The 14596-nt window shown below is 45.1% G+C and overlaps 1 protein-coding gene across 2 annotated transcripts in view; it reads right to left on the bottom strand.

Moving 5' to 3' along the window:
- LOC144828274 (phospholipase A2 inhibitor and Ly6/PLAUR domain-containing protein-like) overlaps nucleotides 1-14596 on the bottom strand; it is a 230831-nt gene that overhangs the window by 86130 nt on the left and 130105 nt on the right. For both annotated transcript variants that reach the window (XM_078686353.1, XM_078686355.1), the window contains exons 4-5: nucleotides 9380-9496; nucleotides 8013-8168 (exon numbers count right to left, since the gene is read on the bottom strand). In XM_078686353.1, coding sequence (XP_078542479.1) covers nucleotides 8013-8168; nucleotides 9380-9496 — 273 coding nt within the window. The remainder of the gene's footprint in view (nucleotides 1-8012; nucleotides 8169-9379; nucleotides 9497-14596) is intronic.

The following is a 14596-nucleotide window of genomic DNA, read 5'->3' as shown; positions in this document are numbered from 1 at the left end:
CCTGTCAAGAATAGTGGAAAACGTGGTTCAGACCACAACTGGGATTTTGACCAATGGTACTGTTGAGCTTCAGGCTACGAGGCTTGTTTTGCTTCAGAACCGAATGGTTATTGAGGTCATCCTTGCAGATAAGGGAGGTGCCTGCCGCGTGATCGGCAGCTCTTGTTGTGTTTTAATTCCTGATTTGGCCCTAACCATACACCTTACAATTCAGAAATTACACCGGTTAGCTAGTGAAGCACATGTCGACAATGCTACTTGGCCCCTTAGTGGATGGTTCTGTGGTCTTTTATCTACCTGGGGTTGGAAGATATTTATGATTCTTTCTGGAGCCTTTGGAGTTATATTTACTTGCTGCCTATGTCTCTACTGTGGCCTGGCGTGTTGTTCTTTTTTGCAGCTAGAATTACGTCTGCCTTGACTATCTCTGGTCAGACCAAAGTCGAAAAACAAATGATTCAGAAAGAAGTTTCAGATCTTATGCAGATCGATGAGGGAGTGTTTGTAGAATAAATCTAGTTATATTGGCTATAGTAGGCCAAAAGGGCCGTCTGATGGGATATAAATCCGATAAATAAATGTTATTGGCCTAATATATACAATATAACCTTATAGCCGCATGTTAGTGTTACAATATTCTTATTGTATTATTGTAGTTAGGAACGATTCACACTGTCGCTGGTCAAACCTATTGGTGTGACCGGAGCCATCTTGTTTCGTTTCTCTGTGTCAAGTACCGTTTCCCTGAAATCACGTGATTAAGCTTTCTGCACGAAACCACGATGGCTGACTTAGCTGTCTGCGCTTCTCGCTAGTTTGTAGCTCAGGGAAACCCAAGGTCACACCAGCCCTTCTAGTGGGATGCGTACATTCTAGCAGATCCCGTTCTTGCACTCCCCGAGCTACAGATAGAAAGGGAGGCACCTTACTGAACTGCCACGGAATACCTTGGGCCTAGCTACTAGCAATCAATTGTGCCTTATATGGGTCTTCCTGCTGGCTCACTGACAAGTTGTATCTTTCCTAGTAAGGTGTCATCGTGCTGTGTGTGAAACGTATATATGCTTTGTACCACTTGCATGTAGGCAGTCTCCTCTGCGCACCTCCGAGGGTCGTGTAGACTGAGGCTCCGCTGTCAGGGCTTGTATTTGCAGAATAAACGATTGAACCTTCTCCATTGCCGACTGACTTATTATTCATAAATAAGGTATATGGGATATTGGTGAGTATAGTCCATTAGTGTAATATTTTGGTTCCTTCACTACTTCTCCTTGCTACATGTATGCTTTTCACTTAGGCAGTGACTAGTAAAATTATCATAATGACAAACAGCAGAGATCCTGTGAATACACTCAGACATTACACCATTCCAAAAATGCTTGCTCAATACAGAAGATAGATTACCCTTAGCAGAACAGAACATTGAGAAATACATAGACTGGGAACCGGATCACTGGTTCCTTCAAAGGATGATCACAGACCTAGAGTACAGAAGTTATCAAGATTGTCAGCATTTTGTTGGCATACCTGACAAAATGGAGAGAGATTACATGATTGTACTCCTGACAAACCTTCTCCTGGAGCCTCTGAACATGAATATTACCTCCCATTGGAAACCCAAAGAGCACACAGACTGAGATCATGCAACACTCAACCTAAGAAGAACCCCTGAAAGATTATTGCCTCTTTTATTAGGCATCAAGATGATACTTACATTATGAACACTGCACAGAAACATGACTCCTTCTCCACGAGCGATCACTGGGTCATAACACTGGGATTTAGATACCTTTTATTGGATCTATCTATCATGCTCATCATAAACAAAGACCGAACATCAGACTTTGAAGACCCGAGTCAAGTGGAGGGCTGGTTGAATTCATAAGAGGAATAAACATGATTACTTACCGGCATTGTAACAACAATACATGCCATCCACAACACCTGGACATGACCCCATAACCAAAATGACTGGGAGAAAAAGAGATTGGAGGACATGACCAAGCAATGAGGTTAAAGTCAAACCAACCTAATAAGTCACACCCTCACAGAGACAAATCACAATCACCACTGAAACCCCTCTGATGGCGTGGAGATCAGACCTCCGACAAATAAAGTGTTTTCTATGTTGCTTCTGTACTTTTACATTTTATACCACCATATGCTCCACCCCTTATTAATATTCTTTTAATATATACTTTTCCTTTAGTCACTGCTATCGCTCTCTTGGCACAATATGTACTGTCAGGAACCTGTATCCTACTTACTCTGAGTACCTTGCTTGCCAGGATTTATTTATTTATCAGTTTTATATGGTGCACACTTGACACAAAGGTATCAGAGCACTTTCTAAATTAAAAGTAAATATATAAATACACTGTGTGGTTCTTTTTTCATTTAATCTATACTTATAAGATTATGTTCTGGTAGATCATGCTGCTTTACACTCCTTCTGGACTTAATGCTGCTTTCCTCAGCTGCACTTAGAGATCTTTTTAAGGTTGTCTAAGACCTCTAAAACACCATAAGGGCTGTCTGGACTGATGCTGGGTGCCCACTTACATAAGTGGGCATCATATGCCAGGCCAACCTCTCACACACTATGTCACAGAAGGGTCACCCTCTACGAACCTTGCAAACCCCTTCTGTCACAACTGTCAATCACACACTGCATGTCCCTGCCCATCCCATCAGTTACAGATGACAGAATCACAGACTGCATGTCCCTGCACAGCCCTTCCTATACAGATGTCAGTGTCTTAGACTGCATGTACCTGCACAGCCCCTCCTTTACAGATGACAGAATCACAGACTGCATGTCCCTGCACAGCCCCTCATATATAGATATCAGAATCTCAGACTGCATGTCCCTGCACAGCCCCTCCTTTACAGATGACAGAATCACAGACTGCATGTCTCTGCACAGCCCCTCCTTTAAAGATATCAGAATCACAGGCTGCATGTCCCTGCACAGCCCCTCCTTTACAGATGACAGAATCACAGTCTGCATGTCCCTGCACAGCCCCTCCTTTACAGATGACAGAATCACAGACTGCGTGTCCCTGCACAGCCCTCCTTTACAGATGACAGAATCACAGACTGCATGTTCCTGCACTGCCCCTCCTTTACAGATGACAGAATCACAGACTGCATGTCCCTGCACAGCCCTCCTTTACAGATGACAGAATCACAGACTGCATGTTCCTGCACAGCCCCTCCTTTACAGATGACAGAATCACAGACTGCATGTCCCATGCATAGCCCCTCCTTTACAGATGACAGAATCACAGACTGCATGTCCCTGCACAGCCCCTCCTTTACAGATGACAGAATCACAGACTGCATGTCCCTGCACAGCCCCTCCTTTACAGATGACAGAATCACAGACTGCATGTCCCTGCACAGCCCCTCCTTTACAGATGACAGAATCACAGACTGCATGTCCCTGCACAGCCCCTCCTTTACAGATGATAGCATCACAGACTGCATGTCCCTGCACAGCCCCTCCTTTACAGATGATAGCATCACAGACTGCATGTCCCTGCACAGCCCCTCCTTTACAGATGACAGAATCACAGACTGCCTGTCCCTGCACAGCCCTCCTTTACAGATGACAGAATCACAGACTGCATGTTCCTGCACTGCCCCTCCTTTACAGATGACAGAATCACAGACTGCATGTCCCTGCACAGCCCCTCCTTTACAGATGACAGAATCACAGACTGCATGTCCCATGCATAGCCCCTCCTTTACAGATGACAGAATCACAGACTGCATGTCTCTGCACAGCCCCTCCTTTAAATATATCAGAATCACAGACTGCATGTCCCTGCACAGCCCCTCCTTTACAGATGACAGAATCACAGACTGCATGTCCCTGCACAGCCCCTCCTTTACAGATGACAGAATCACAGACTGCATGTCCCTGCACAGCCCCTCATATATACAGATGACAGAATCACAGACTGCATGTCCCTGCACAGCCCCTCCTTTACAGATATCAGAATCACAGACTGCATGTCCCTGCACAGCCCCTCCTTTACAGATGACAGAATCACAGACTGCATGTCCCTGCACAGCCCCTCGTTTATAGTTGACAGAATCACAGACTGCATGTCCCTACACAGCCCCTCCTTTACAGATGACAGAATCACAGACTGCATGTCCCTGCACAGCCCCTCCTTTACAGATGACAGAATCACAGACTGCATGTTCCTGCACAGCCCCTCCTTTACATATCACAGAACCGCAGACTGTATGTCCCTGCACAGCCCCTCCTTTACAGATATCAGAATCACAGACTGCATGTCCCTGCACAGCCCCTCCTTTACAGATGACAGAATGACAGACTGCATGTCCCTGCACAGCCCCTCCTTTACAGATGACAGAATCACAGAGTGCATGTCCCTGCAGAGCCCCTCCTTTACAGATGACAGAATGACAGACTGCATGTCCCTGCACAGCTCCTCCTTTACAGATGACAGAATCACAGACTGCATGTCCCTGCACAGCCCCTCCTTTACAGATATCAGAATCACAGACTGCATGTCCCTACACAGCCCCTCCTTTACAGATGACAGAATCACAGACTGCATGTCTCTGCACAGCCCCTCCTTTACAGATGACAGAATCACAGACTGCATGTCCCTGCACAGCCCCTCCTTACAGATGACAGAATCACAGACTGCATGACCCTGCACAGCCCCTCCTTTACAGATGACAGAATCACAGACTGCATGTCCCTGAACAGCCCCTCCTTTACAGATATCAGAATCACAGACTGCATGTCCCTGCACAGCCCCTCCTTTACAGATGACAGAATCACAGATTGCATGTCCCTGCACAGCCCCTCCTTTACAGATGACAGAATCACAGACTGCATGTCCCTGCACAGCCCCTCCTTTACAGATGACAGAATCACAGACTGCATGTCCCTGCACAGCCCCTCCTATACAGATATCAGAATCACAGACTGCATGTCCCAGCACAGCCCCTCCTGTAAAGATGACAGAATCACAGACTGCATGTCCCTACACAGCCCCTCCTTTACAGATGACAGAATCACAGACTGCATGTCCCTGCACAGCCCCTCCTTTACAGCTGACAGAAACACAGACTGCATGTCCCTGCACAGCCCCTCCTTCACAGATGACAGAATCACAGACTGCATGTCCCTGCACAGCCCCTCCTTTAAAGATATCAGTGTCATAGACTGCATGTCCCTGCACAGCCCCTCCTTTACAGATGACAGGATCACAGACTGCATGTCCCTGCACAGCCCCTCCTTTACAGATGACAGAATCACAGACTGCATGTCCCTGCACAGCCCCTCCTATACAGATGACAGAACCACAGACTGCATGTCCCTGCACAGCCCCTCCTTTACAGATGACAGAATCACAGACTGCATGTCCCTGCACAGCCCCTCCTATACAGATGACAGAACCACAGACTGCATGTCCCTGCACAGCCCCTCCTTTACAGATGACAGAATCACAGACTGCATGTCCCTGCACAGCCCCTCCTAAAGAGGTGTCAGTGTCATAGACTGTACATATTCTAAACATCCCCTCTTTTAAAGGTCTTTTAATCTCTCATCTGCAGAATTTGAACTCTAACTCTAACTCCACTGCACACCTCAATGCTATGAAGTGTGGAGGCATGGGTTACCACTAAGGGGGAATTTTTTGATCCCTTTTGTTCATTTCCCCACGTTACTCGCCTTCTTGCGTATTCAAGGAGGAATATGGTACATAAAGTGCGCCTAACTAATTGTGCACCCAATAACTATAACCTCTTCCTTAGGGACTCATTTGGTTAATTTTCTGACTTTTCCTGATTTTCTTACAAGTATTTTGTATTTTCTCTAACATCTCATACACCATTATTTGGGGAATGTTGGTGAACAACATCATATTATCTGAGAATAATCATGCCATATTATTAAGGGTAATATCAGGGAATTTTTCCATACTATCACGCTATTTTAACAATAAGGTATTTTTTGTTCCCTCAGCAGCCTTGAACCCTGGGGACGGTGTGCTATGAGCGCGTTAAACCACACTTCCCAGGATCCTCGGGTCACACACGGGAGACGCGATGACGTCCTTAGACGTGGTCACGTGGGACGCGAGTGCATCCCAGAAGAACAAGTAGGCGGGTGCACCACCGCGTATTCCATCTACGCGGTGCCACGAGTTGTACCAGAATTGCGGAGGACAATCCTTCAGAACGGTATCTTGGGGGCCTCACTAGTAGGAAGGGGAGAATCGCTTCAGGCATAAGCGGCTGCTTATTCACTGACGAGGGCAATTCTGAGTGCACGTTTATGAAGGGGTGTACGCTTCTGGCATAAGCGGTTTTCACGGTTTGACGAGGGCAATCTGAGCGCTAATTTGTGAGTGGGGATCGCTCCTGGCATAGGCGATTTCTCCACTCGTTAAAAGAGGACAACTATAGTGGAATAGAACACGGGAGTGTTTTGACATATACGAGGGACATATACTTTTCACCTCATTGTTCCCTCTATATGTTTATTTCCAGATTGTGTTCTCTGGCTTCCTGTACACCGGACACCAGTGCGAGTGTTTGTAATACATAAACTCGGTAAGTGAAATGACTGTGTGTTACACCTACAGTGGGTACATTACAACAGTTTTGGATACTGTTGGTTGGAATCGGTTTTTGGACTGTATATAGTGTTTCTAAGTACTTGGGACTGCTGTCTGCATCAAGACAGATAAATGGTTTATTATAAGGGATGCATGCCTAAGATTCTCAGACTACATAGGGACTCTTAAGGTTGTTATTAAAGTAGCCCATGCACGACAATGCACCTGGGGCTTTCTAAAACTTATCAGACACACCACTTAGTGGCTAAAAATCAAACTAAGTATATTTTTGAAAGTTGGAATGGGTGGATATACATAAGGGTCCTTATCCGCCCCCTCTGTTCTTCTTTCTTTGCCACAGTGATTGTTTTCCCGCACTTAGGAGGACACTCTCCATAGATTACACAGGATTGGTAAGGATTTCTTGGACCTACCTCCCTGTAGGGGTAATAACTTTCCCCCAGATCACGGGGGGACCCCGATAGAATGCGACGGTCCTGACGAAGACCGGAGTGACCATACAGGCGCATCAAGAGCGGTCGAAACATGTTGACTCTGGCAGTGGTAGGAGGGAAGCCTTGAGGTTCCTAATTATCTCCTGAAGGCACTTTCCCATCCTCTGTTCTTTCATCTTTTTAATCCTGGTAGAGGTGCCAAATAACGTTTAATAAAGTTGGTTTTCTAGTTGACACCTTTAATCAGTCTTAAATCACTCCTCATACTGCACAATTTCTTTGTCGCACCTTTCGGTTTGAAACACATGGTGTTTGCACTATTTTCTCCACAGTGGATGTGTTAAGTGTTGTGTCTGTTTAGTTTGTTTGACTATATGTTGTGTTAAGTGGAATTTATTATTTTCCCCCCTCCCTTATGCTCCGTCCTGTGTGGGGTACACCAGGGCGTATTGTAAGCAGGCCCAATGATGAAGCATGTCACATACCTCGGTGTGTGAGTGAGGGCAGTTTTTCCAAATAGAGTGATTTGCCCTATTGGGGCTGGCTCTATCTTTTACCACATTAGTACATATGGTATTATTATTTACTCTTCCCACCCCTTTCATGTGTATACTAGTGTTCTCTCGGGGGGTTCGGGGTGGCAGAGTATAAATTGTCCTTAACCCTCGCCCCTTCTTTGTGATTATAATGAAGTTTGGAGTCACAGACTGTGCATACCCTATGCATACCCTGTACTAGTGATGTTAGTTATAGACTGTATGTGCCCTGCATGCCCCCCTGTTACAGAACATACCCTGCACACTCCCTAAGGAGTAGGTGTGGGAGTCACAGACTGTATCTCCTAATTACATACTCTCTGTTACAGATGTGTGAGTCACAGACTGCTTCTACCCTGCACATTACCTGTGTAACAGATGTCAGGGTCCATACACACTCTCATACATACCTTCCACCTCCCCTTTGTTGCAGAAGTCAGAGTCACAGCATGTCCGACTGATCTGGATAAAGTACCTAGAGTTTTGGAATTGAAACTCTCTTCCACAGGCCACTTGTTGGGAGGGATCCAGACAGTCCTTGAACACAGTTAGAATAACATTACCCCCTGTTGGCACAAAGGCATGGTTTGATTAAACGAAAAAAAAGATCTTAGTATGAGTTCCTGAGCAGACTGGGATACCTTGAAGGAGTCTGAGTGAAACAACCAAACCAAGAAAAAGTGAGGGTTTAATGTGTTAAAATAGCATAATTTCAGTGTTTATCGTCTAAATGTCATTTTTAAGTAGAGGGAATGTCCCTCCTGAATTGGTTATAAATGGGGTGTCACACTTTGCCCCTCCCACACCATTTTTCACAATTCTAAACCACTTTCAATAGCTCCAGTTAGGTATCCAACCCATCATTTTATGCCCACTGTGCCATTGGATAAAAAAGCCTGTCTTATGCAAATCAGTACAGACCTGATACCCATGAGAACAATCCATCTAAAGCTACCAGGCAAGGCCATCCCCGGAAGGGAACACGAGCACCACAAACCTGTTACACCATTATTAGGCCTCTTTAGTGAGTTGTAGCTTAGCTTAGTGGCCTCCGGCACTGAGAGGAGCAAGGGACCCCGGTAGGAACTTATGCCAGCCAGCACATGTAACACAATCAGTCGCTTTCATGTCGTTACATCGGAAGGGCATTCTGGAGGTACAGAGGAAGCTTACAACCAACCCGTAAACGTCCAGAATTAGTTCTTAATTTGTGCTGGTGTTCTCTGGTGCTTGACACCTGGCCTATTTCATAACAGCAGCACATATATATGACAACCCTCCACACGGTGGGGCTGTTGGTCTATTTTTAAAAAGCAAAAGAGATGACTGTTCAACAATTGAATATAGGATTCATAAAATAATAGCACCAGGGTGCTTGCTCAGACCCTTTTTACAGCTCTGTTTCACCTAGTCTAGTGCCAACTGTCATACTTTTGGGACTGTAATGGTATGTAGGCTCTTCACTCTAATCCCATCGTCCTCTGCCTTCTTACGTTCCACTCAGTGCCTGAACACTCCTCGGAGTAGCCATGAGCTCAAGAAATCTCACTGTTCATTCATTCATTCATTTATATATTCATTCATTCATTCATATATTCATTCATTCATGTAGGTGTGCTATTGGTACAGGTATCTGGCAGGGTTGACAAGGACCACAGGTGGTGCAAGCTGCAGTGCCCTCCTAAGAAATATCTTGGGCCCTGGCACCTATTATTTTACAAATTAAGCACTGGGAGATGTTAAGGACAGAGTTACAGATGTGGCATGTGACACTCACCCAGCGTGCCATTCTCCAGCCCTTTGACGCAGTGAGTGACGTCAGGAGAACATTGCTTGAAGATACCAGAGCATTGGCTGGTGCCGGAAGCAAGGCACGTCTCACAAAGTAGGCAATCTGCAGGAAAAAGAAACACAATCTAGAGATCTGAGCAAAATTGTGATTTTCATTCAAGCATTGAGAAGTACATGTAAGAAACAAGTCTGGTGCTTTAGTCTCAGAGCGGGGCCCGTTCACACTTCACGTGGAAATTGTTTAGGAATAAGGAGAAGAGAAGAAAGTTCTTGGACTCAGTGGTACAAAATATAACAGAAAATATATAATGTATCAGAGAGTTCCAGTTGTTTGGAGAGTTGAAAATTAAGCAATGTAAACACAAAAGGGTGCTTAGGGAGAGACTAGAAAAAAACAAGCATTTGCAATGCAATCAGTCTCGACTTTGGGACGTTCTAAGTATTAACAAAGCTGGCATGTTTGTGCCACGTGATATGCGGCTTCCAGGGACAGACAGCGTCAGAAAAGCTACGCACCCCGTTCCTTTCAAAGATACATCCTGACGCTGCATGGAAGGCCTCTCAAAAGCTGGGACCGGGGAGGCTGATGTGTAGGGGAAGTCTTAGAGGGGATGTCAGCGTGAACAGATACGTAAACAGCTGCAAGTAGTTCATCAGGCACAGTGGCACCGTGGGCCAGTCGTGAGAGGGGCCCTTTTGTATTCCAGTTGTTTCTTTTTTACCCGCCAAGGGTGAATGGGGTTCATGAAAAGCTCCTCATTTTGGCCTAGGGCACTGTTATTTATTTATTCATTTATGTACTGTGCGACATATAGGATAGAATAAATTATAGTAAGATATATGGTGCTACGCAAATAAATTGCAAGCCATATGTAGTGTTGGGCCTTAGGCCCACATGGGAGGGAATGATGGATACAGACACCGGCTCGTATAGTATAGTAACCGGCCACGAGCACGTCCACCCGGGCCACATCACTCGTGACACCCATGATGGATGGGTGTGGGGGTGCAGTGTGTCCAGCCCTCAAGGGAGTGACTGGGGTTACAGCTTCCTGCGGAACACCAGAATGTGTCCCGCAGGACATTACACCATACACAGTACCTATGTACACATAGAAAAGAAGCATAAAGGAGCGTTGAAAAGGCTTGAAGGAGGACCTTCTGCAACATATGATGATGATGTGTAATCAAGTACATATATAGCCAATGTCTTAAAGAAAAAATATCTCTATTTACACCACATGCTTTAGAGGGCTGTGGCACTGCTTAGGTGCAGTTCATTCTATGGACTTTGACATATACATACTTTTTTTATTTTGAAGAAACAAAACCAGTCACCGATCTGCGTCATTTTCAGCGACTGTGAGAACAGAGGAATGATAGACAGCGTTATCTTAAACTCCTTTGTGCACATTTTTATTTCAAATACTAGCCACATGATTAATGACACATAGCCCTTCGGAGAACATCTCCACGCACAGCCAGGCCCTCGCTCTTTATTGACCACCATCTACTAATTTATTCATACCCATCATCTCCAGGAAGTTGCCTCTGTAAGCTGTAATTGTACTGTCAAATGCAAGCATTCTTGTCATGTTTTGGAGGTTTGTGCATTTACAATGTGAAAACACTCCACGTATATGTCCTCTTCACAAAAATAAGCTACGGCCCAGTGCATTAAACGCGGACTGGGAGAGTAAACTTCAACTATTTAAAGACAGGTCCGAGTTAGAAACTTAACCCGTCCTTGAGAAATAAGTAAACTTAGTACAATTCAATAGAGTCATAACACCCATATTACATCAGCCACGCCCCTTTGCGAGACCCGACAGTTTTTTCATCTAAGTTGTAGCCCTGACAATAGTGTGATCCCGAGCTAAATGCTCTGTACAGTGACAGGTGAGAGCTTCCATGCTCCTAGCAGCCATAATAAAACCGACATCCCCCATGCACCACCATATATATTAGTACCACTCTCTGGAAGCTGCTACTCACAAGACTGGAGTCATCCAGAAAGAGAATTGTTAAAAAATCCCTTCATGTTATCGAAGCACTCGATTCTACCACTGGATAATTCCTTGTATTGTGACACGTTTTGTTCCAGTGCAATTAAAACTCCTGAAAACATAATGGCACAGTGGGTATACCACCAATGGTCCGCGTCATTGCCCCTATTATGTGAATGTTACTTTAAGATGCCTCTTTGAGAAACACAGTGTCTCAAAGGAGTCACCCTCATAAAAACACAAAGGTTTCTGGTAAATCTGGTATGGCAGTCCATTACTGCCCTCTTGTATTGTAGAGTAAATACGGATACAAAGTGTCTCCACACACACAGTATCGTGCCTGATGATTATGGAAAGCCGATCGACGTAGCTCCAATCATATGAAAATATGTCTTGCTCTGCACCAGACAAGCAGTCTGCATGTCGGGCCGGGACCTCATGGGTTGAAAAGGGGAAACATTACTAAGCCCCGCCTCTGCGGCTGGGAAGTGTGGGGGCGGCTAACAAAAGGATGTGCAGAGGGGAGCTGGGAGTGAAACAAATACACGCAAATCAAATCAAGAATACATATGCGATTGAAAAAATAAACAACTGAGAAAGTCAGACTGATTACATTTGTATCGTTATAGTCAGTCGTTTTCTGGAAATTGACTGTTCTGGTCTAGTATCGAACTAATACCGAGTCAATTCCAGTAAGAGACATTCTCGCTGCCTGTGCTGTGACCTCTAAAAACACTCTCGGTGTTGGTTTGCTACACTCCATCTAGTACGACTACATACTACAGCATCAAGGCACTGTGGTTGTCAGTCCCTACATTTACAAAGGTCCATCTCACTCCCAGCAGGAGCTGGAATCACCAGGGACATGATGTTCTCCCAGTCCTGATGTGTCTCGCGTTCTGAATAGGGTGGCAGTCTCTCCACGGCGGAGCCCCCCAAAACAAACAACTGGGATTGCATTAAGGTGCGTGAAAGACAAACAGACTTTCTGTCTCGAGATAAAGGGCTTCGTTCATGTGCTGTCTCCCGCCTGCTCCTCTGCAGCTCACGTCTGAGGAGGGGGCTTGCAGCCCACTCATGACTCACTGCAACTAAAAAATCTATCCCCGCGAAGAAACTCAATGCAGAAAATAAAACAAGTCCGGTGCAACAATCTAGTAAAGGGGCCAATAGCCATGGGAGGAATAAAATGACGACATGGATGTACTGAAGAGGGGCTAAGAAGCCTCATAATGAATCAAAAGCAAGCATTTACACACAAGCCAAAGAAAATATGGGCGGCATTACTTTAAGGTAATACAACCAGAAAAAACTCGGACCACAAGTGAAACTCTCTTACTCTCCTAATTTTTAATGAGAAAAAAACCCAGCGGTGGCGAGGTTGGGAAGGTGCCACTGTCCCACAGCCTTGAAAGTGGGCATGGCCGCTGAACGAAGCATGTCGTCGGGCTTGAGTTCGGAGAAACTCAATACAGAAAATAGAACAGGTCAGGTGCAACAATCTAGTAAAGGGGCCAGTAACCATGGGAGGAATACTATGATGACATGGACGTACTGAGGAGGGACTAAGAAGCCTCATAATGAATCAAAAGCAAGCATTTACACACAAGCCAATAAAAATATGGGTAGGGTAGTGGGCGGAGCTTCCCCGCTATACTGTATACAGCATCTCTCGACGAGACAGCGCATGCGCTGCCTAGTCGAGACCTAATGAGACAGAATGAAGATTGTAACAGACTGAGACAGAAAGAGACTGATAAAAACAAAACAATGGCACGGCCCAGGCACATAGAGAAAGACAAGACCAATAAGATAAGAACAAATAGAAAGAACTAGAGAACCAAATTTAATGAGCTGTGTTGTGTCAAAGAGAGAACAGAACAACACAATTTTGAAGATATTGTGTTTTTCTCTCTGTCTGTGCTTGAGCACTTTTGTCTGCCTTGTGCTACGCACTATAGTGCAAAGAGGTCTGTGGGATGTGTCGCATGGGTTTTGGACTGGAAGTGGACCTTTCCACTACAAAATTCTGTGCTTACACATATTCTTTAAAATATTGTTCATTAGAGCACACATGCACGTACAGTGCAAAGGCTTCAGTAATGTTTACAAAGCTACACTCAGCCGGATTTCCATGCCCGTGCATGGATTTGTATAGAAATGTAAAGCAAGGCAGCCACTTGTGCTGCATTATGTTACATTTCCACTTGGGAGTCGTTACATGAGTGGAGCATGGGCGTTCCCATGCAGTCTGTCTTGGCTTTTTGCTGCATTTCCGGATATTGAAAGAGTTGTGAACCTGGGACTGTGCTGAAAACGTACACCTTGTTAAGCCAGGCAGATTGAGGAGAAATATCTTTATATTTCCCTTTGTTATTTCCTCTTGTCATATGTACACCATTCTGCAGGACACAAAGAGAGAGGAAAACGCCTCTAAAGGTTGTGTTTGTGCAAGAAGGTTATCCTTCCTGCACAAAAACAGTCCTGCCTGCAGTGCAGTGTCCTTGCATTATGGTGCAAGGGTGCCTACATAGCCTGCATAGATATAGGAGGCACACAGTGCCAGAGGAAGGAACAGAAATGTGCAATGTGTTTGTAAATAAGGAGCTTTTCTGCTCTCTCACTCAGTGCAGCTTTGCTTGCTGCCTTGTGTTACATGAAAGTTTAGTAAACGCATCTTCTTTCAGTTCTTCTAAGTAAAGCATAGGGAGCATTTGTCTCTTAGTTAGAACAACATGCGCAGAAAAAAGTCAGTCCCCGGTTGTCACCTCTCTTTTCTTTGTATTCCTCCTCTGTGTGTCTGACTCTATAGCTGATAAACATGGCCGTACTCCAAGGTCATGCCTCATGACCCTGAGTGTGTGAAGCACACTTGTCAGAGACACTCCATGCAGTAGTGCAGGAACAATTTTCAGAGATGAGCTGATGCCACCAATGTCACATCACTGAAGCCATAGGGATTGAGAAAACTCCAAGCATCACCCAGAGCAGATAAGGACAGAAATAAGGGTGCAGTATGTGTCTGGTGGGGCACATTGTCCACACAAATGATCCTAGTACCATCTTGCATCATCACACTTCAGAATTACAAAGAAAGATGCTTCTTTTGCACTATACAAACATTATTTATGAACAGACATTTGACAGAATGTATTGCCTGACATTTGACCTCTGTCTTTGAAGCACCGCAATTGTTA

This window comes from Lissotriton helveticus, chromosome 4_1, assembly GCF_964261635.1.
Source record: "Lissotriton helveticus chromosome 4_1, aLisHel1.1, whole genome shotgun sequence".
Taxonomy (NCBI): domain Eukaryota; kingdom Metazoa; phylum Chordata; class Amphibia; order Caudata; family Salamandridae; genus Lissotriton; species Lissotriton helveticus.
The sequence above is the reverse complement of the archived record's forward strand: the minus strand, read 5'-3'. Positions and strand labels throughout refer to the sequence as shown.